The sequence below is a fragment of the Archocentrus centrarchus genome, chromosome 4 (assembly GCF_007364275.1).
Source record: "Archocentrus centrarchus isolate MPI-CPG fArcCen1 chromosome 4, fArcCen1, whole genome shotgun sequence".
NCBI lineage: Eukaryota > Metazoa > Chordata > Actinopteri > Cichliformes > Cichlidae > Archocentrus > Archocentrus centrarchus.
The window spans coordinates 7,819,461-7,842,345 of record NC_044349.1 but is presented as its reverse complement, the minus strand read 5'-3'; the positions used below and the strand labels follow the sequence as shown (position 1 = coordinate 7,842,345).

The 22,885-nt window shown below is 39.6% G+C and overlaps 1 protein-coding gene across 2 annotated transcripts in view; it reads right to left on the bottom strand.

The window, feature by feature from the left end:
• Positions 1 to 22,885, bottom strand: part of bcar3 (BCAR3 adaptor protein, NSP family member) — a 62,263-nt gene that overhangs the window by 6,937 nt on the left and 32,441 nt on the right. For both annotated transcript variants that reach the window (XM_030726654.1, XM_030726653.1), the window contains 7 exons: positions 20,786 to 20,828; positions 4,278 to 4,406; positions 3,018 to 3,143; positions 2,799 to 2,915; positions 2,292 to 2,524; positions 1,663 to 1,763; positions 1,208 to 1,342 (listed from right to left, as the gene is read on the bottom strand). In XM_030726654.1, the coding sequence (XP_030582514.1) occupies positions 1,208 to 1,342; positions 1,663 to 1,763; positions 2,292 to 2,524; positions 2,799 to 2,915; positions 3,018 to 3,143; positions 4,278 to 4,406; positions 20,786 to 20,828 (884 nt within the window). The remainder of the gene's footprint in view (positions 1 to 1,207; positions 1,343 to 1,662; positions 1,764 to 2,291; positions 2,525 to 2,798; positions 2,916 to 3,017; positions 3,144 to 4,277; positions 4,407 to 20,785; positions 20,829 to 22,885) is intronic.

The window sequence follows — 22,885 nt, the reverse complement described above, 5'->3', positions numbered from 1 at the left end:
GAGGAACACAAATGCCACAAAAGTTGCACAAAAGCTGTTTTTGCTGTTATACATTTATTACAAATATACAAAGATTTGGAGCTATTTAATATTTTAAGACAATATTGTTTAAATTCATATACAGTTAAAACTACAAATCAGTTAGATTTCAGATTTATTATCAGATTTTAAATTAGAGCAGAGAGCCACAGCAGAACAGTAAGTAAGATTCATTGGCTAACGTTCAAGCAACGGCAGGAGCAGCCAGTGAGAGAGTATTATATTACACCCACATACTTAGGAAGGGACAGCGGCTGATTAATTTTAAAACCCCCACATGGATTTTTATTGGCCTTCAGCAAGCACAACAGAGTTATTTTTAGCCAGATAATCAGACCAAACTGCCACTTTGTTTAGTTTCATTTATTTCTATACAATTCAGAGGTCTGAACAAAGGCTACATTTTTTCACCCTTGACTGTTATTCTTGCCAAATGATGCCTGTTCTCTCTGTTTTAGAACAAGCATAATACCTAAGGTCATTTACTGCACCTCTGATCAGCTACACTTTATATGTATAAACCATGTATTAAATCTTTACCTCCATCAAAAAAAGATTATCTGTTTGGCTCGGTGTACAGGATTTAAAAAACAAAACAAAACAAAAAAAAACAGATTTGCATGAAAATGTTCTTGGCATAAATTTGGCCAAGAGACGCAGCCTGGTCACATTCAGAGGTCACTACCTTTTGGATTTGCCCTGAATCTGGATCAGCTCTTCAGAAATACAAATCAAAAGAAAAATTGATGAAGAAAGTATCAAACTAAATCCCTGGATCAGGATGTTCTTCTGGGACGTCATTTAAACGAGCGGTGTAGGGAACCTTTAGTTTCAGTGGCGCTGCGGAGGCTTGGGGACTGATCGATAATTGCAGTCTTGTCTTGATTTTTCTGTTTGTGGTTTTACTTCTAGCATGTGTGCTGCTCTATACATTTTCTGCACTATGATCAAGCAAATCTGTTTATATAATTTTAATCATTCAAGGATCTTTAGTCATTTTCATTTTAGTTTAAAATTCAAAGTTAATACTGATGAAAAACGAAAGTGAAACAAGAAATAAAACCAAACATCTATTTTGGTTTAGTAGACTAGAATTGTTTGGTTAGCTTTCAATATTTATTTTACATATAGAACCAGTCAGTGCTGGTTCTTCTCCAAATTTTCCTACCTGCTAGAGGTTCTGCTGATCTCCGTGGCATAGAGGGGCTCAGCAGCGGCTCACTGCCTGTGCGAAACACCGGCGACTTGGGGTTCGAGTTGGCAAGGAGTGAGTCAGGTGTCTGCAGGGGCTGCGGTTTGGATCCTGAAGACAGAACAAAATAACAGAAAAGAAAACTGAGTTAAAAAGATAGAAGAGAAGACAATAAGAAGGTGGGTTAATTAGATTCAGCACTCCTAAAATGAGGCATTTGTTGTTTTTGAGATCTCATACACATTAGATTAGAATTTGTAAAAAAATCACATACATCAGATCCGGAAAAAAAAGCTTCAAAATGCTTCAAGCAGATAAGATCTAATAACATCTAAATGTGAAGGTGTTATAGCAGCTGAAGGTAAGCAAGTGGGGGGAAAAAAAGCTTATCATACAGGTGTAATGACAGCCCCTCTGAAAAGGTCGCTTACCAAGAGGCAGGAAGCTTTCTGATTGGTGCGCCTTGAGTGGGTGTCGCCGCTCCTGGACTTGATTGAGACTTGCTGGTTGGCTGCCACAGCGATCCTTTAACCTGGGGGAGCAGAACCATCAACATATTCACATATAAGCATCAAAAATATTTCTAATAATATACAATTCAAAAACAGAAGACCAGGTTATAAACACTAATCTCTGTCCTTAGAGCCTCTTTTCCATCTGTGTTCTGATCAACTCTCATCTATGTATTTATTATTCCCTCACAGCCGGTCTGCAATCTCTCAGCTAGATATGGAGCCCTTACATTATGCTTAATGAACTTGAATACACACAGGCAACACCTCTTTATTTATAGAGGACTTAATGATGCATATGGGACATGTGTATATGCAAACTTCAGCTTAAATGATGAATGTAAACAACTCAGTGCAGGGAGGAGAACCTTAAAAGCAGAAGGATGTGTAAGAGAAGGAGAAGGTATTTGGTCTGCAGCCAACCATCCACTTGCAGTAATAGTCTTATATTAATCAACTCCAACAAATCTCACGTGCTCAATGGAACAACAAACACACATTAGGTGTTAATTAGTGTGTTTGTGTGTGTGTGTTTCTAGAGTACGAACCTGAGCTGGCTGCCTCGGGCGATGCCGTTGTCCTGGCAGTGTGTGCTGTCGTGCATGGCCTGCGTGTTGTCGTATGTGTGTCCGTTGGTAATATTGAGGCTGAGGCGTTTCTGGTTCCGCCTCTCCAGTGACATCAGCTTCTCCCGATGACTGCTCGACAGTCCGTACTTTTCCTCTAAGCAGCGCAGCGGCAGCCCTCGGTTGATTGGCTGGAAGATGATGGCCCCTACCACCTTCATTGAGCAGGCAGAAGAACACACAAGGTGACCTAAAGAAACCTCAACATTATCTGTGGCTATGCTGCCACAAATTCTGTTGAATCAAACTTAAATGTTTGGATTTATTTTACTTACTTGAAACACAGTACTTACCTACTATTAACTACCAAAACCTGTTCATATTTGTGCTATAATGAGGAGAACCATCACCAAGAACAATAATAGTGCAAAATGAACACTGAAGCAAGATTAAAAATATATATATTATAAAAAATATGACCAAACCCACCTGTGAGACAGGCTTTCTGTTGCCAACGTAGTATCTAATAAGTGCAGGGATGCTGTCGAACCCTTCTCTGTCTAGGCGGTACTCAACTCTGGAGTAAGCTTCATTCAGCATCACTACCTGAAGGCACCAGATACATACTCTGTTTAATTATCATTTCAGTGTAGCTGCAAGCTCATATAAGCTTTTCTAAACAGAGACCACACGTGTTTTTTCCTGCACCTTCTTGTTGATTTTAAAGTGCTGAGCAGTGTTTCGCCATTGGCATGTAAGAACGTAACTTCCTGGTAAGGACAGCGAATCACGGACCAGGAAGTCTCCATCACGCTCCACCAAGTTTTCTGCAACCTGCAACAAGAAAGTAGTGACATGTGGGCACACACACTTACATGCGGATTCTTGTAACCATGACGTTAGAGGCCTTTACAATGACTCATTCATTTCCTGGTGACTTAAACTTAATTAAAACTACTAGTTGCCAAACTGTAACTCTTACCTCAACCTTAAAACTTGACCTTAAAATGCATAGGGTAAGGAAAACTGACCCCCATCGTGCAACTGTTCAAACATATTTAGGTCCTCATAATAAGTGGACCATACAGAGGAAAACATACAGTGGCCCACAGCGATTGTTGACAGTACAAACATTTAATGATAGGCTGTTACCATCTCTGTGAGCTTGAAGACGCTCGGTCTGCAGTGGGTTATGTAAGACACGAGGACTCTTCCCACTTATCCAGTTAGAGCCTCCACTCTTCAGTGACAGTTTCATGTAGATACACATTCATTTTATACAAAAACTTTTGTAAGGGAAAAAAAAAATAATAACACTTTTGTTCCAGAAATGATTTATTTTTGTGCTTTTGTCAATCTATTAGTCAAATGACATGATTTAGAATTTTTGTCATTTACTATAAACAGTTTGTTCCTGAACTATTTGTGAGTTTAAATATCACATAACAGGCACTGTTACCATTTCCTGAGACTCAATATATGCTTTAAAAAAAGATATTTCTTTGTCTGACCACTCTCACATAAGCAGAGCTCTTTATTTCCCCGTCTTGTTACACTGACTGGTTCTCGCTCCCTCCCGCTTCTCAAACACATGCACACTCTGTCATCCGCAGTTTCAGACTTTAATTAAGCAAATGTTTGTATAAGTTATAACGGTGGTTTAGTTTAGCCAAGGGAAGCAGCTTATTAAAAAAGATTACATCTCAGTGCTGGTTTTCAGGGGAACACACAATCTTTCTCTCTCACTCTCACATACAACACCCGCATATACACCATGCAGAAAGAAGCCTTTCTTTCTGTTACAGCTCCAGCGCTGCTGCTGAGGCCACTCTTTAGGCTACAATCTTCCCGTAAGCACTGTGCGCGCAGTATGGCAGTCTAATGACAGGTGATCTGGTTCAACAAGTTTCTAACCTGGCTTTTAAAGGGAGGGACTTGTGACTCAGATTGGTGTGCGAGTAGTGTTACCTGTCTGGGAATCGCTCCGTGGTACCACGCATGACTTCTTGGCTCTTCGCAGTCCATCTTCAGTTCTTCCTCGAGCTCCTTGCGAAGTTTCTCTGAAGGACAGTCCAGGATGAACTGATCTCTGGAGAACTGGAATTTAAAAAAAGAAACAAACAGAAAAACTGAACTTGTTACTTTGTCCTGCAGAGCTGAGAAACCCACAGACTGTTCATCCTAAAGTTATTCAAATTTCAGTTATTTAAATTTTAGTTATTTGTGTGATCAAGAAAGATGCAGAAATCATAAATATTCTATCTTTGAATAATATTTGCAATCAAAGTAAAAAAGACAGCAGGAAGAAATGGGAAACTCGTGATTATGGTAAAGAAAGTAAACTAATGTTAATTTTGTTTTTAAGAAAATCAAAGTCAGTTTTATTTTATGGCTGAATAAAAAAAAACAAAGTCACCAGTAAAACCAGGTAATACAATTTTACAGTAAAACATCAAGTTGGCTGAAGGTCACCCAACTGCAGAGCTGGGATATGAGTAGAACCAAAGACTGTAATCTGATTACTGAAACTAATGATCAGTCAGTTTAATCCCAGCAGCAAGCCCCAAAAAGGATGTATAAAAGGAAAGTAAAGGACAGACAGATCTGGTAACAGATCCTGACAGGATATCGAGTCAGCACAACCACCTGAACCACAACACACACACGCCCCTAACACACACACACACTTACACGACAGCTGCTGGGTCTCTCCATCCTGCCACCTTTCTCTTGTCTTCAATCACAAACTTCATAGCAGACACATTAAAACTCTCACACACTGTAGTTAAGTCTTTATGTGCACTCATACAACAAGCCCACACACAGCCTGTCAACGTCTGCCGCCTCTGTGATTTTCTCCTTTATCACTTCCTTTCTTGCCTGAAAGTAATGTCATCATCCTGACACCGCCCAGCTACCCAGACCTGCCTACATGCACACCTTCACCTGACGTAGACACACACACACACTTGAGTGACGCGTGCACTTGTCTAAACTTTGTCTTTTTAACCTGTTAGTGAGTTACAGCTTAGAGTCGGTTTATTCTAGTGAAATACAAAAATCCTTTTGTAGCTCTGTTATTGAAATGTCAGCCTGAGGAAAAATGTATGTTCTAAAACCGGCACAGTGCCAGAAGTACCTGTAAAAAGTAACTGTTTTGACCTGTTTCATGAATTCACATTATTCCAGGAAAGTCAGTAGAGCAGCTTTGAATTTGGTCTTTGAGCTACAGTAGTGTGCAAAAGTCTTAAGTTACTGGCCATTTATTTGCATTTTGTCTCCAAGCAGCCAGACTGTCTTGCAGTTTGTTTTTTTAAGTGGTCTTCAGCAACAGGCTTTCTGAAGGTCTTTCAAAGTTTTTATTTGGACATTGGCTGCTTTTTCACTTGTACTTGACCATTTTCAGAGAAATGTTTTTTTTTTTTTTTATTTGTTTGAACACTGACCTATGAATCATTCAAGCATAAACAAGAAGTGGCGCCAGGCACAACAAACCCCCGCGCCCGTCAGACGTTTCACCTGATTTGAACCTTGTCTGACTTACAAACATGTCACTCTCCAAACACTGAATCACAGAGATAACACACAGGTCCTATTGTCCATGCCATTAGTTTTCGACTTAAAAAACTGAACTAAAATCACTTTCATTTTATGGTCATTTTAATTTTTTTGATTGTGATTTGTCGGGTGGGCAATAACGGGGGAACTGAGTGATCGGACTGACAGAGAGTCAAAAGTTGTGTCATATATTCATGTATCAATCTTACATGTTTTTCAGCTGAGATATGGCCAAAGATATGCATTAAATTGAGTTTCCCATGTTAAATTCAAGCAGCCTGCAAATCCAGAATCTGAACTGGATCCAGTTTGGCACTAGTTCATGGACCTCCACAACTGTGTACCAAATATCAGATTAATCTGAGACATTATTTTTTATATTTTGACCTAGGTGGAGTCTGGGGAATAATTGGCTATTTTTGACTACTTTTGATTTTACCTGTATATTTCATCTTAAAAACAGTTTACTGTGCCTTTTTTCATATCTTTATTTGCAGCACAACCTCACCTTTATGACTGTACACCTATTTCTTTCATTTTGACATACTGCATTAACACACTGGCCCTAAATATCACACACACAAAAAATCTGTATTAACAAGTTAGATTTCTTACTGTGAAAACCACAAACATGTTCAGCAAACTATTTTTATAATTTAAAATACAAACATAAAGTTGCAATTTTCAAATGCTTATGTACAAAGTTAGCAAACAGCCAAGTTATATGCAACTATTTACATTAAAATTACTTTTTTTTTTTTTTTTACAATTATTTAAGAAACAATCAGGTGTCACAGTATGCATATTTGCACATCAAATCGCTGCACCTATTTCCTGTTTTCCTCACAAAATATAAAGAAATGAGGGTTGGCTAAAAACCTTTGCGCAGTACTATAAATCTACATTTATACTGGTCCTCTGCCAAAAGACAAATGTTAATCAAGTGATCTGTTGCCTGCTTATGACTTCCATAGTATCGGAATATTTTGTTGCCCCATAATGACTGCAAGACTTTTATCCTTAATGTGTAAGGATAATGACTCTTGTACCCTAACTTGTCTCTTTAAATCATAATTCACAGTCACACTGTGATAAAAAAGAAATACTACAGCTGGTCTAACATTTTTAAACAGGTAGTTAATAAACAGTAATACATGTATCACGGCCTAATCCTTTGGGTAACAGTACTGACTCAGGCTCTAAATATGTGGTGCATAACATACAGTTGTTAGAATTATAGTAGCATCCTGTAAAGCTTCAACTGAAGTCTGAAGATTGAGGATCATCATGGAGAAGCTCTCAGAAGACGGCTTTGATCCAAATCTGCATGAATGAAGAGGTTTAAGGTAGGCTAAGAGCTTATAGTGAGCTATAAGGGTAGTGAGAAAAACACACACAAAAACAGGAATTACTGAGCCACATGCATGAAACTTGGAATACCATGTCTGTGTCCACTCTTGTCTCTCTCTCTGGCTGCAGTACCGCTCTTTCTCTCTAAAGTCATTAGAATAGACCCCCTGGGCTCGGTCTCCATACATGACAGGAAATCAAAGTGTCACATTACAGCTTCATACAGCAAACATTAAGCTGGATCAGTGGGCTGGCAACATAGTGCACATTCACTGAGTTAGTTTGTTTCCAGTTTGAACCAGAGCCTCTATATGTGTGTGTGTGTGTGTGTGTGTGTAGCTGTGAAAAATACTTGTCATTCAGTCACCTGGGAGTTTTTTTTCTGCTTTTTTTTTTTTTTTTTTAAACAAATGATTCAATGAATAAATAAATAACTGAATCTCATGATCATTTGTAGCAGCTCTCTTTTACTTTACTGGATGGTGCCATTTGAGTAACCTAATGATCTATTTAAAACCCCTATAATCTGGCTAACATTAGGCTAGCTAGAAGAATTAGATCATTTTTGTTTCTATTTTGTTTCACTTTTTGTTTTGCTTTGAATCATTTTTTTTTTTTTTTTTGGTGTGCACTGTGACGTGCTAAAGCCGGACACACTACACCCATAACGTACAGTATGCAGCATGTTTTTCCTGTTGTACCAGCATTACGCAACAATTTTAAACTGCACATGATCAACTGTAATAACTGAAAACCGGAGGGCCACTGGTTTGCATTATTCTCAGCTTCTCTAGACTGGCTACTGATCCCACTCACATTTCTGATTCTTACATTTATTCAACAGCCTCAATGAGATGTTTTTACGTCTGGGGTCTCAGTGCTAACACACTGATGAATGAAAGAGTGGGAGAGATGTAGAGAATGCGTGGTAGCGGCAAAGGGCAAGGACACAGTGTATATAAAAGGATGAGCAGAGATGTAAATGGAGGTAGGGGATAAATTAGAACAGAGGAAAAAAAGTAGATGTGAAGAGAGACTGAAGGAACAAGGGGGAAGGAAGCAGAGAGAGAAAGAGGAGGGAGGAGATGGATATAGTGGATGGGAGGTTTTTTTAAAGGCTGGCCTTTAATAAGACCCTGCAATATGATGTCATCCTCAGAGTGGCTACATTTATACCATACCAGCCTCTGTGTGTGGACCACAACACAGCAATGAACTGGAACTGGCCTGCTTTATGGCATCCAGCCTTTCCTTTTAGCGTGAATGACTTCAGCTGTGATGAAATGTGAATGATACACTGACGCTGACCCTCATTTCACATCAACTGAAAAACTCAGTATCTATAATCACTATCACAAGAAGACATTTTCTCTTTCTGGAGAACTATTGCTCAAGAGCACTTTAAAAAAAGAATTCTAAGAAAGTCTGGCTTCTTGGAAGGGCAATATAAAGAAATGAGGGGTGGCTCAAGACTTTTGCACAGCACTGCATTAGTCCCTGACCTCCATTTTTATGTCTTTCAATCACACACAATTGGCCTCCCCATTTTTTCTTTTGATTTTAACATTAGTATTACAGAACCACTGTGTAACAGAGTTTCAAAATTAATGTAAATGAATATAGTGAGTTCAAATTTAGCCTGGGACATCCAGAACATCCAACCTATGCACAGTTCTGACCTTCTGAGCTGTGCTAAAAAAAAAAAACCCAGAGCTGACATGCCATAAAAAAAAATAATCTCCAACTAAAAACAAAAGGATTTCTGCAGTTATTGGATTTTCGTTGTGTTTCATGGATTTTAAAATAGAAGGTAGTTTTAACCCTTTAAAGGTTTCTGTATGTTTGGTGGAGATGATACATGAATTTAAACTGTCTCTTTTCATTATTACTCTTTATATTTCTGTAATAATCCAGTTGTGTGTAGCAATAACCAATCAGAAGCAGCAGACAACTGTAAGCCGCTTGTCTTTTGTTTTCAGTGAAGTGAGGGCAAATAACCTTTTAACATCACAGCCCTGATTCCTCATCATCTTACACACATGTAGAGGATGTTACAATCCTCATCTTACCTCGACCCTCTGTGCTGAAATAAAGCAGTGAACCTGAGATTCTTGGAGGATACTGCTAGCCTGCAGGAAGCCTGAAGACGATCCAAACACTGATTAGAAGAAGCAGCTCAGTTTGAATCATGTTCAAATATGCAGCTGAGTCAATATATCAAAAATGATTAAAACAACAGCTAAAATACAGCTAGAAGATTTCAGAGGAATGCCTTCCGCTGCCTCACTTGCAAATACTGTCTTTTAATATAAAAATTACAAAAGCTATACACTTGGTCTCTGGCTGCACCTCAGACTAACCTCTGTCTGTGACACCATACTGGCACTGCAGCAGTATAGAAGCAATGCTGCACCATAAGTGACATATCATTACAATTATGGTGGAGTCAAAGCTTTTCATCTTCTATGTTCCTGTTTTTAGAATACAACCAATTAGTATTAAGAAAGTGCTACAGGCAAAAGTTTTTAAAGTTCAACAAACACAATGCTAAAATGAATCCAAGAGAGTTGGGATACCCATCAAATGGGTTTTACTTGGGCAATCATCATTAAAATAACAACTCTTTGGTCTGCTGTTTTTCTGGCATTTCCTCTTCTTTTCATCTCTCTTTCTGAACAATTTCAGTTTCTGTCCTCCTCCCTCTCTTCACTGCACCATTTCCCACTGTTTCTACTTATTGCACAGTATGCATCCCCTAAAGTGTCAATCAAGTCACAAAGCTTTAAAAAGTGACTTAATAAGATTAATTTAATAAGAATGTTTTTCCCCAAACAATCATGCAGCATCCAAGTGTTTCTCATATGTTTCTTCAGTGGAGCTTCAGTTGAGGTTTTTAGGGCCTGAGAACAACAGCCAGTTTTTGACTCTGATGTGTAATCAGATGAACATCCTCAAAGCTGAGGAAGGCCGATGAACAATAATAGCTGTGGATCTTCGGGTTTTGTATCTCTGTATGATGGCTTCATCATCAAAAAGGTCCCTTCCTTCCTTTCCTGTTTACACACAACTAAATACATGCATCTTCCTGTGTTTTGGCCAGGGAGCATCTGATTGGTCAGTATGAAGCAGCTAAAGAGGGTTCATTGTCAGTGCCATCTTTATTTTTTTTGTAAGCCACGACCTCCACATCGGCATCACGGCCTCACTAATGCTCTTGTGGATGAGTGGAGCAAATCTCTGCAGCGAGGTCCCAAAATCCGGTAGATAGCCTGAAACGAGCAGAATGAACGGTCGTAATGCTGAGAAAAGATTTTTCAATGAGCACCAATGGCTATAAATTTTTGGCCATATACTGTGTGTAATAGAAGGAGATTTTTTCCAGGTTTAAATCCTATTGCGATAGCTGAGCCCGACTGCCACAGCTTTAGCATTAAAGACACAGTTGAGATTCATGCTGAGTGATGTAAAAAGATGATAAAAAACTGCAGAAACGATTAATCTCCCAGCACTGGGCTCAGCCTGAATCTATGGAAAAGGATTGATGATTTATAAGTTTTAAAGAACTATGTTTTAAGAGATTAACATAAATAATAGTTTCTATTCTACAAAGATAGACAAAGAAGATTATAATGCAACAGGATGAAGTTAAAAACAGCTTTTTACTGCATAGTTACTGCATCTAAATATACATATAACCCGACTGTGTTGATTCATGATAACTTATAGAGATGGGAATCATCAGAATATGTTGTTATCACAATACTTCACTCATGATTGCGATTTTTAATATTTTGTGATATGCTGTGTATTCCAGTGTCATGGTTTTTCCAACTTGTGTCCTCAAAGTTAAACTTTGTCAGTATCTGTTTAATCCAATAAGATGAGATCATTAAGTGTACCAGCACTGTCACTAAAACCTGATGGAGTCAGTCTGCTATTGGTCTGATATCAGTCTGCAATTGAATGGGGTCAAGTTGGCAGGTACAAGCAATCTGTTTCTGATAATACAGCAATTAACTGTGATAAATCACTGAAAATCACACAAATTCATATTTAACAGAAATTCACATTTAGCAACCGTCCTGTTCTATAGGAATATAACCAGAATACAACCAGCTGGCGGCCGGTTGAGTCGAGTCCCCTCAAGTTGTGCTCATTGACAAAGTCTCATTCAGACTGATGGCAACATGTTGGGAATCTGTCTGCATCTATAAATTAAACAGCAATTATTTGCAAACCTTCGACAATCTTCTCTGAGAGTGACTACAGTCAATCCAAGTCAGGCTGACTGTTTGCAGAAAGGTTGCCTCCTATCAGGCAACCTGTGTAATCATCCTCAAGCTCTGGGCAACCATTTAGTCAGCACAAGCTGCAATTGGTTGCAGAATGTGAAAAAAAATTCAATGCAATCACCAAGCAGACACCTTTTTTTTTTGCAGATGCACAGAGGTTGCTCTCCTGTTTTTTTACTTGTGTGCTTGATCTGAATTGGAAGGTAGCTCTGTAAAGCTATCTGTGCCCAGTATTGGATGGTTTTCAGCTAATGCCACCTCAGGATGGTGGTGCATGAGAGGAGCCCTCTTGTTCATGGTATTCCCAGACTGTTTTAATTTATTTAATGAAATATTGATATTTTGTGTCCCTGTATTGATACAATCCCCTCCCCTCCCACATTGGTGAAAAAGAAAAAGCAGAATTGTCAATGAAGTGATCTAACAGCTGGGATACCAGCACAAGTAAGTCTGGATCTGAGCAGGGACCAAAACAGGAAGCAGGCTCTCTGTGGATAAATGGCGACCTCCCAGAGAAACAGATGGAGGAGAGAATAAAAAGGGGAATGGAACAAAACCCCAGGCTATATGGAGTCAAAAGTAAAGGCACAGAGAGACAGAGAGAAAACAGAAAAGCACTAATGAAGAGGATGAGGGAAGGCAGAGCTGGGGGGAAACATAAGAGAGACAGCAGAACATGAGACTGATAGGAGCGGTGGTGTCTGTGATGTTCATGTGCCGTTCTTGTTCTTGAGTAAACACTGAGGACAAATGAAGATAATAAGTTCACCTAGCATCGAAGCTATTTAAATGAACAAACTGGAGGATCCTGTAAAGTAATCACAAGATTATTTTGAATCATAAGGTCAGCCTAACCTCAAAAGGCACAACATATCAGGTTTTATTCATACAATTTCTAAATGAGGCAGATGTTCAACTAGTAACAATTTAAATGCTGGTAATTTGTTTTTTTCTGCAACACAGAATGTCAGGATAGCGAGCACACATGGACAGCAGTTATTCGAGATGACTCTGAGATTCAGTGAGAGGAAGTGCTGATGAATCGCCATATGCACACAGTAAGAATCCAAGTTTTCTTGGATGATGTGGATTTGTTTCAGATCACACGAAATTCATTCGTGATTATACTTTTTCCTCACTTGTAACTGAACAGCAGACTGCAGTTGCAGATTTCCACTGAATATACAGTTGAGTTGACCAGAAAAAACACACAAAAATATCCTCTGATGAAGATTATGCAATATGCTGAAAACTTCAGAACAACTTCTTGGTGTACCTTGTGGTGAGATCAGTGCGTTACATTGTGTGCTCTTAAAGGAAGCTACAAAAGGTTTCAAGCAACCTTTTTCCACACAGTAATCCCTAAGACCTGTAAACAGACTTCACAGCAGATGTAAATGTACAGAACTCCAGGCTGACCCAGAGAGGGACAGACTACTCCACCTCATCCTCCTGCCCTGCTGCTGCTCACTCCATCCAATCACGTTAATGACATTCGTACAATTTACTGACGTCATAAAGAAGACAAACTAGCACAAGCTGGTAATTTATCATCCACATGAGGACTATTACCCCTGTCCTGTTAACTCCCCAACTATCTCCCCACTTCCCTCACACACTGCCTTATCTGTCTGCTAGCACTAGTTATGGATGAAGCCAGCATATATCTCACAATCACACCCTCAGACAGACAGTCACACAGTTGGCCATTTATGAGAGCGTCTGGTCTGACTAATAAAAGCCCAGTGTTCACAGTGAGAGTGATGGAAAAGAGGACGACTATTTAGGCTGATTAGATTTTGCTCAGGCTGGAAGTGTTACCACGCACTTTTCAGATTGTTTTCTGCAGAGCAATATGTTGTTTTTTTTTCCAACATCTCCTTCAAACAACAAGATTAAATGAGCCCTGAAAAGCATGCTTGCACTAAAGAATGTCTCTGAAGTTGCATGTTATTAATACTCTAAAGACAAACAAACCACTTACTTTTGATTTACCCCTGAACTAAAATCTTCTTATGAAAACTTGGCAAGTAACAGCATAAAGGCCGCAGGATGCAAGCATTCACAAAACACCTGCACATGTGCATGTGCAATCATACTTTAGAGGAAGAATTTTACATAAAATAAAGGTGCAAACACAAACATGAGTTCAATGACACCATCAGTACCTGGCCACATCCTCACACACGCTCTCCTGTTTTTCTCACCTTTGCACTGATGACAGAGTTCTTGTGATAGAAGCAACACAGAGCTGCTGTCAGGGTTTTGAGGTTGCATCTCTCCGACATCATTAACTTGTTCTATCTTGCTGGGACAAACAGGGTAACAAATGTTGCCTTCAGCCAGCTTAGTTAGGTCTGCAATCAAGGTGACTGAAGAACAATTTGAATTACGTTCCCAATGATTCCCATTAGCCTCCTGCAGGAAAACTTTCATTAAGAGCTACAGAAATGGCCAAGTATCAGCTGTGCAGCTGGATAAATATCAACAGTCAGAAGTCTTCCAGACAGAAAAAAGCCTCAGACTAAAGGACTGAACATCCCCACTGGGATACCTGTTACTAACATTCTGCCATCTCTGCCTCTCTCCTCTACAGTCCCCTGCAGAGTGAGCCCTCCACTGCTCACTCACTTTAGAGATCCTTTCTCACACATTTTTTTTTTTATCTCCCTTTTACCCTGCCCCCCTAAGCTCCATATATGGGTGCGAGAAATACCCATGTGACATGGTTTACACCAATCATGCGTGGATAAACTGGGAGTGACCCAAAGGCAGAGTCTACTGCCTGCTCTCCCTGCAAACACATGGATAATGGAAAGAAAACTATATACAGCACATAGGTTTTGCATCAGATTCATGCATTCAGTATAACATTTCTAACTTAAACTATGCATTTGCTACTATTGTTTCCCTCTGACTCACAAGTGTTAAATGGCAGTCTATCAAATATTTTCACTATCACTGAATGTGCTGATTGGTTTGTTACCTTATTGCTCACTGGTCTGCAGTTTCTGAGTTACACCTTCGAGTTTATCTGCCCATCAAAACTCTTTCAGTCTCATATTCATGATGTTTACGCGTCTTTGACTGTAAAGCCATGGTCGGCATCATGGCTCCTCCAATTGATCAGACCTACTAAAAATAGAAAATACATCACTTCCTGAGTTGGCAGGAAGTCTTTTAAGAAAATATTTATCAGCTACTAAGAAATCTTCAACATGAACTGGCTGCAGGTTCAACCAGGGAGCTGTACTGAAATAATCCACTTCAAAGTGCTGAGACAAGAGGGAAGAGCCTGTTAAGAGTGTGTGCATGTGCCTTGTGGAGTGATGTTGGCCACTTGTGTTGCTTAATGCTTGCAGAGCAATTACACCCACACACTAGTGAAGTTCTTAGGCTTTCCCACCAGTTCGCACACAGACACATACCGAGGTCCAGCATTAGCAAATTAGCCCCAGAGCCAAGGGAAAGTGAAAAAACACATACTGGCCAATGGAATACACATCCTTCTGGAAATATTGTATGCGGTTAATAAATATTGTGTGTTTTTTTTTTTCAGGCAAGTAAAAACATCAAGGGCTGATGTTGGCCACTTGATGTTGGCCAATGAAAACTTTATCAACTGCGTCAGCGGGGGTGTGGGGGGGCAACGACACACAACTGGACAGAGAGAACATGCAGCAGTGTTGCATAGACAAAAAAAAAAAGAAACGACCATGAATGAAATGAAAGAAATATCATCTTTACACAAGATCAGCCACATGCAAACAAAGAGTAGACACACTGAGGGTGACACGCCAGCAGCAACAAGTTGAAGGGAATATTCGGTCGCAGGAAATGGAGCCACTAATTACAGTGTGAACTCTCATGAGGATCCATGAAGGAAATACATGTAGAACATTCCCTAAGGCACCACATTGCAGTGCACTCTCTCTCTCTCTCTCTCTCTCTCTCTCTCTCTCACACACACACACACACACACACACACACACACACACACACACACACACACACACACACACACACACGACTGGCAACCACAGCAGCCCCAAATCACCAGCTAGGCTAAATGTCCACCTTAAAATACACACATTCGTCGCTCCAGGAATGCTCTGGAAAAACAGTGAAGGACAGAAATCAGGGCGCTGAGGTTCTATGTTTTCTATTTCTATCTGTTTGTTGTTTCTCTCAAATGGAACAGAGAGACTGTGCTGTTTCAGCAACCTAAGCTAATTACATGAAATGTAATAAAATGGAAAATGGGGGATGAAGGATGACTATTTTTTTAATGCAAAAATGGCTTTAAATATATAGTTTTATTTCAAGATATGTATTTTACTGTCCAGTGCGACTGAGAGAAACTATGTGCCCTCAATGATGTTGAAAGTAAACGATCTTTTCTCCTTTCATGGTATCTTGAAGTATTCCACTGCTCTTAGTATTTTTTCTAATGTTTTTTTTGTCAAGGCCTAAACTGATCACCTAAACCACCTAAATTACCTATAATGCAGTTTAACCTGCCAAAGTACAGCTGGAGGACGGGATGTTTTATCTTTAGAGCAGCTGGTCTAACCCTGAACTGCTACCTTCAAGCATCAAACAGATTCTGATATGTGAAATTAGTGTACACACCATGTAAGTTTAGTATTTTGAAACCAGTATACAAAACTGATCAGAATAGAAGAAAGTATAAAGACACGAGGCAGAGTTCTTTCTATACGCTACAAAAAAAAAAAAAAGGAAAGCAAAATGAGTTTGTACCTTTCAGTTTGTATTTTTGTTCTATAAACGTGCCTCACACAATCTGAATCAAATTGCATTAGTAGTAAACTTGATAAAGAATTCATTTCCAAATGTATTGTACAGCCATTGACAAGGTCAGTGACAGTCTCAATGATAGATACAGTAGATATGCAATAGGTAAGCCTTTTACTTTGCCTGACAGCGGCTGTAAGCTTGTTTGGCATAAATTGGATTTAATGGTGACGTGCAGCAGCAAACAGTCACCGTGCGATATCATACCACAATCGAAGCTTCACTGTCCTCTACCAGTTAGGCAGCATTCATCACGCTTCCTCATGCTCTAACACATAAATAAAAAAAATCAGTGACACTTCTATTCACCCTCTGGGTGAGCTGTGTGTTTGTGTGTGTGTGAGAGAGAGATATATGAGTGACTGATCAATAATCTAATGGACTGCGATCTTGTGACGAGTCATACTGACTGGTGCAACGTGATCCTTACGTAGTTGATGAAAATGTAAGGATCTTGGCTACAATACATTTTATGTGGCTTAAAAGAGAAACCAAATCAAACAGACGTTTGTCAGCATTTTTGCTTCAAGTAAAGCACACTGGAGTACCAAAGGTCCATACACTGCAATTAAAAAATACAAACTACTACACATACTAATTACTTTTTTACTTTATTGTATACTGAAAAAAGAAGACGACAAAGATCCCTATTTCACAAAGAGAAGCTTCACAGTTTATGGAAGGGACCACTCACATTCAGTTTGAATAATTTGAAACAGAACTGCAGTAAATGCTCATTTTATGTATAATTATATAAATTATATAAATAAAATGTACCCAGCAACAGGGCACAATCAGTACTTTTGCTTCACCACTTTTTTCTACTGCAGAGCGTTCAATTACACTGACAGAATGCAAATCATAAATCGACTCTTTCTTCTAAAGTGTAGTCAGTGTTATCAGAAACTTTGAGGGCATTTTAACATGGTTGGTAATGCCTTGATAAACATGAGTAACATGACTCAGACCCCTAGGCTCCATTTTCAAGACAAAGAGTGAGTCTACTTCCAGACTAAATCTTTTTTTTCCAGCAGGATTCCTCAGTGACGTTTCTTTAGCCCTGATTTAGGTTTAATCCACGTCTGGGATATTGGCTCATCTGGTCTGACCCCAATCTAAATCTGACTGATCATTACTCAGAGTGGCCCATAACTGTTTTACATTAGGCAGGCTAAAGTGGCAGTGTCTGGATTATTATAAAAAAGTTAAGATAAATAAAATCTGTAGGATCATTTCTGTAATCTGACCACATTCACATCACTGAGAAAATCTACAGATTGAACTGCCACTGAAGAATAAAACAGCAAGACTGAAAAATTAACAGGAAAATCTTTACTGATGATGAAAATCTGTGACAAACTGGGGGGGTGGGGGTGGGGTTGCTGGCCAGCTGCCTGTTCCACTTACAGGCTGGCAAACTGACTAATTGATTGGCTGTCCAGTTTGTGGACCGGCAGAGAGCCAAAGCAGGAAGCTGATTGGTGAAGCTGAATGGCTGATGGGGTGACCAGCCTTGCTGGCTGCGTGTCGGTGAGGTCTGATGGTCCCCTACCTCAGTTTAGCCAGTAGATGGAGCACTCCACTAAAACTCAGCAAATGTTTGAATACCTGTTTATAGCTGGAAATTCAGCCAGCTTATTATTATTATGAAACAGCTGCCTTCAGAATGTGTGTGCGCTGATGCAAGTGTCATCCACACTGAGAGTTAACAGCCACTGCAACCCCAAGACCTCTCTCTCTCTCTCTCTCACACACACACACACACACACACACACACACACACACACACACACACACACACACACACACACACACACACACACACACACACACACAGAGAGCATTATTGTTTCCTAAAGCTCTCTCATGAGGGTTTAGAGCAACTTTCAACTCATTGTGTGGGAATAAGAGAGGGCAGACTAAGAGTCTTTTAGAAAAGTTCATTAGAAGATGAATTATGTTCTTTCTGAATCACTGACGATCTTTCTTCTTTCCTCTCTCAATCATTTAATTTGTCATCAAATAATATGGAGATTATGCTGTCTTATACTGCCACCTATTGTACGACTAAGTCTGGCCTCCAGCAAATCACTCTCATAATCAACAGTTTGTTCCTATTACTTTCCACCTTTTGACTCACAAAAGTTATACAGTAGTTCTCTTAATACCTGCTGTATACTCTTCAGTAAATTTTACTTTATACACTTCATTCTGAATTCAATTTGGCCTCATTCTTCCAGAGTTTTTACTTCTCTGTCAGCATGATTATGCAGATGCCACCAAGCTGAATTGCTTTAAATTTGGTGAATAGGTGAAGCCGAACAAAAGGAAGAACATATTAAAAATCTGGTTCCCCTGTCTTTAAAATACCAGTGTAGAGCACTGGCCCATCCCACAGGGGATGCAGTCTTGGATGTTATGTCTTTTTCCATTTAAAGAAGGAAGCATGCTGATTGGATGCCCCCCATCAAAAACAGACTGTCAACGAGAAGAGAAACTGTCTATGAGTTGGTGAAGATGGAGATATGCTAATACTATTGTTCTCCACAGTCACTTCCTTCCCTGCATACACCCACTCTACTCACGTCTACTGCACATAATCATACGGAACAATACAGGGCTCGCTGTACTGACATCTTTTTGACCTTTTCAAACCTGTACTGTATCACAGGTTTATGTGTGTGTTTTCATCTACAGTGGAAATGCAAACACACCTGGAGCAGCAGAGCCGACAGCTACACTTTCACACATATTATATAATATCTGGAATACAGTAGCTCCGTGTGCGGTCAGCACACACACAAAATGCGCTACACACTCTGTTGACACACTGACTATTTGCCCAAAGAAATGCGCACAAAGTACTATTTGTGTATATGTGCACACAGGTTTTGAGAGTGTGTGTGAGGTTAGCTCTCACATGGGCAACCTGCTCCCATGGGAAGGACTGAGTTTGCTTTTTACAATGAGGTGTTAGCATCCAAACATATGAGCTAACAGACGGAGGAAAGGATTGATTGACTAGAGAAGGGTAGATGGAGAGAAAAGGTCTGAATGAAAGTAATGATGCTGCAGGGATTAGATCACACAATCACAAACTGTATAGTTTTCCATTTAAGGAAAGAAGGATTTTCACACAAAACAAATTGGAGTATAAATCCTCCACATGCCTGCTCATTTATTTATGAACATAAGGTCCAGATGAACTGTCTACAGTCCAGAGGATGAGCTGTGCCTGAGATCTGAACAGCTGTCTGTGACTAAAGGCCTGATAATCTGATATGGCTTTTCCTCCCACGCCTTTGTCTTGTAATTCAATTTGAATTTTGCTGGTTTATTTGTTTGCTTGTCTCTTCTCTGGCCATGCAGTTACAAGCGTGGGAATTGGAAAATTGTCCCCGTTTAATTTAATTCATTATTAATAATATTAAAACAGATTCTTTCCCAGTAGTGCAATCATTTTCTCATATCAGTCTCTTGTTTAATATTGTTGCTTTAACAAAACTGTGCAAAAATATGGCACAAAATTCCCATAATTATGATTTAAATTAGGCAACATCTGATTAAAGATTAAGTAAGCAGCACCAGTTTTCTGGGCCAACTTCAGAGCTCAATTTGGTTGCTGCTCAAAATGTATTTAGATTAGATACCCTGCCTCTTTTTCACTAAATGTGCACTATAGCTGATATGTATTGTTGTTTGATGCTCATGATAACACAAATTTTCATAACAATCAAGCAGGCAGGAGCCAAAAATAAGAAAGGCAAAGACCTCGAGAGAATGAAACAGTTAAAGTGTCAGTGGGACGATGCTGTGTTAACAGAATGATCACGTCTCAGTCATCATCTGTCTTTGACTGAAAACTTGGGTGCAGGTGGTGTGAATGTGATTTAAAACTGTGTGACAGCAACACAAAAGACTGTATGATATAAAGCTGTATTATCCAAGTGGCCGAAGAGCGATTGGAGAGTGATGTTTACACCTCAGCCTGCAGAAACAGCTGCTGTTTCATATCCAGTGGCAGATGTGTCCCCTGTTACATGTAATCATTTTGTTTTATTTTTATTTCCCCTGGTAAAATGTCTTTACTTTAGTGCCACAGTAGTTTCACAGCAGGGTGGGAGGTCTGAGGTTTTACATAACTGGCAATACAGCTTGCTCCTTCCTACTGTAGAACACAAAAAGCAGCTTTCCACTTTAGTCTGCTGAACTAAACTGAGCCTTCTGGCTGGGTTGTAGATCTTATTTTGCTTTTGTGTGTTTTAACATTTTAAAATCAGTCTATTCTACTTTTTTTTTGTTTTTAATACTGCTTTGTGTGGAACAGAGGAAGAAACAAGTATCCATATTTTCAGTATGCAAAATATTTACATTGACTATAATGGAATCCAGTGGATTTTAAACCAACAGCTTATTTTCAGTAATGGCAGACAAACAATATAGCGCTGCTACTTTTCCTACCTTAACGTAGTCCACGGTGGCGTCCGGCCCGGCAGCAGGCTCCCTGGGGAACACAGACAGAGACAAGGTCCGATTTAGAGAACACATCCTGCCAACAGGACCCAGACGGGAACTTCAGGTCCTCCTATTACAAATAAACTGCACGGTCAAGGCAGGGTCGCTGACTGGTGCTGAGGCTGCGTATTGAGCCCCCGTTACTCGTTAGGAGATGATTTATAGTGGAGGTGTGGCACTTTTTTTGAATAGTGCCTGTATGATAAGAAGTTAAACCTGCACTCTAAAGCAGAAGGTTAACTGTAGTGGCAGAGTTAACCCAAGTTTACCAGGTCCCACTTACAAGTGGATTTCTCGAGTAAAAAGATTTTTTTTTAAAAAAACACAAAGTTTGCACTACACTGCTTTAAGTTTAAGTCTCTCCCTTTTTCTGTGTCTCGCTGCCTGACTGTCCCTTTCTTTCTTTTAGTGGTAAACATGTTCCTTTCACTGCCTGCCTGCCTGGCTTGGACTCTCTCTCTCTCTCCTCCCCCATCATAACACATCGCAGCCACACGCCTACCATTCTGAGTCCACTGACAGTTTCACAGAGAGGTTAGAGCACACACACAAACAAAGAGCACCAGAAAACCTTTTTAATTTCCTCTTTTTGCATTTTTCTTTAATTCCTCCATTCATTAAAAACAATGCATTTTTCTATCTTCCTGTTCTGAGCTTACATAAGGTGTGGTTTCATCTGCTTTTTTAATCGCTATTGTTTAAAGATCAGATCACTCATTTTCAAACTTTGTATTTTGGCTTTTTGTTTTCTTCCAGCAGCGTCAGCTTCTTTCAGTGTCCTCCATCTTTGTGTTGAATATTGGTACTTGAGTTGCAGCTCAGAGTCTCTCGACAGGAGGCTTACAGGCAGGGGCTCAGTGAAAGGGGTAATTAGCTCAAATCCATGGCTACATTACAGAGGTTGGTAGTTTAAAATCCCTTAAGCCTGCACTGGTGTTCCCACGGGAATATTAGCACAGTCCATTACTTACCAAACCAAATATGTTTAGCTCTAAACCCTCACAGTTTAATCATGGCTCCAAATAATGAGTTGGATTTAGTTATGTAACTGAACAGAAGCCCCCATTCACAATAATGCATAGTCATTATTCATAGAAGGTGTTCAGCCATAATAAGTTTGTAGAACCAATGAAGTCCAGCATATTAAAGTGGATTTTATTTTAGGTGTGCAGATCACAAATCCATCAGATTAGCTTACTGCAAAAATCTACACTGAGCTGTCCTGTCAGTGGGCACATTGGTTTCTGAAGCTGTGAGGAACTTCCTGAAGGTGCTGATAGAAGCTACTTTCAGCTGCTCCCTTATTCACAAGAGGTCGCCACGGCGGGCAGCTCCACATGTTTGATTTGGCAGATGTTTTTCAAACATCGCATGGCCTTCCTGATGCGAGCCGAAAGGGATTTGTGTCTCCTCCCAGAATAAAACCCGGGATTCTGTTGGTAGGTGATTTTTGTTGTTTGTTACTTTCTCACTGCAGATCAATCACAGCAGGAAGACAGAAATGTTAGCAGTAACAGCAAACAAATCTAAAACTGTTAAATTCTCAGTTTTCCTCAATGTCTTTTCCTTTTTTGGATTTAAAATCTACAGTTAGGAGGTCTCAAGACTCGATGTTTAGGTGTATGTATCCATGCTCACTACCGCTATTGCAAAATTACAGGACAGAGGTTGTAACATATGTTTTTAATTCCATCCATCCATCCATCCATCCATCCATCCATGGACAGGTCACCAGTCTGTTGCAGGGTTGATACAGAGACAGACAACCATTCACGCTCACATTTACACCTACGGCTAATTTAAAATCATCAGTTAACCTAACATGCACATCTTTTAGCTGAGGGAGGAAGCTGCAATAGCTGGAGAACCGAGGACCTTCTTGCTGTGAGACAACAGTGCTAACCACCATACCGCTGTGCTGTCTCATGCTGCTGACATAATGCTAAATAAAATTTAAAATGTGAAAAAAAAAAATAACTGCTGGTCATTTCCATATTCATATTTATTTAGCTCTGTTGTTAAAACCATAGGGAGCCACTAGAGATG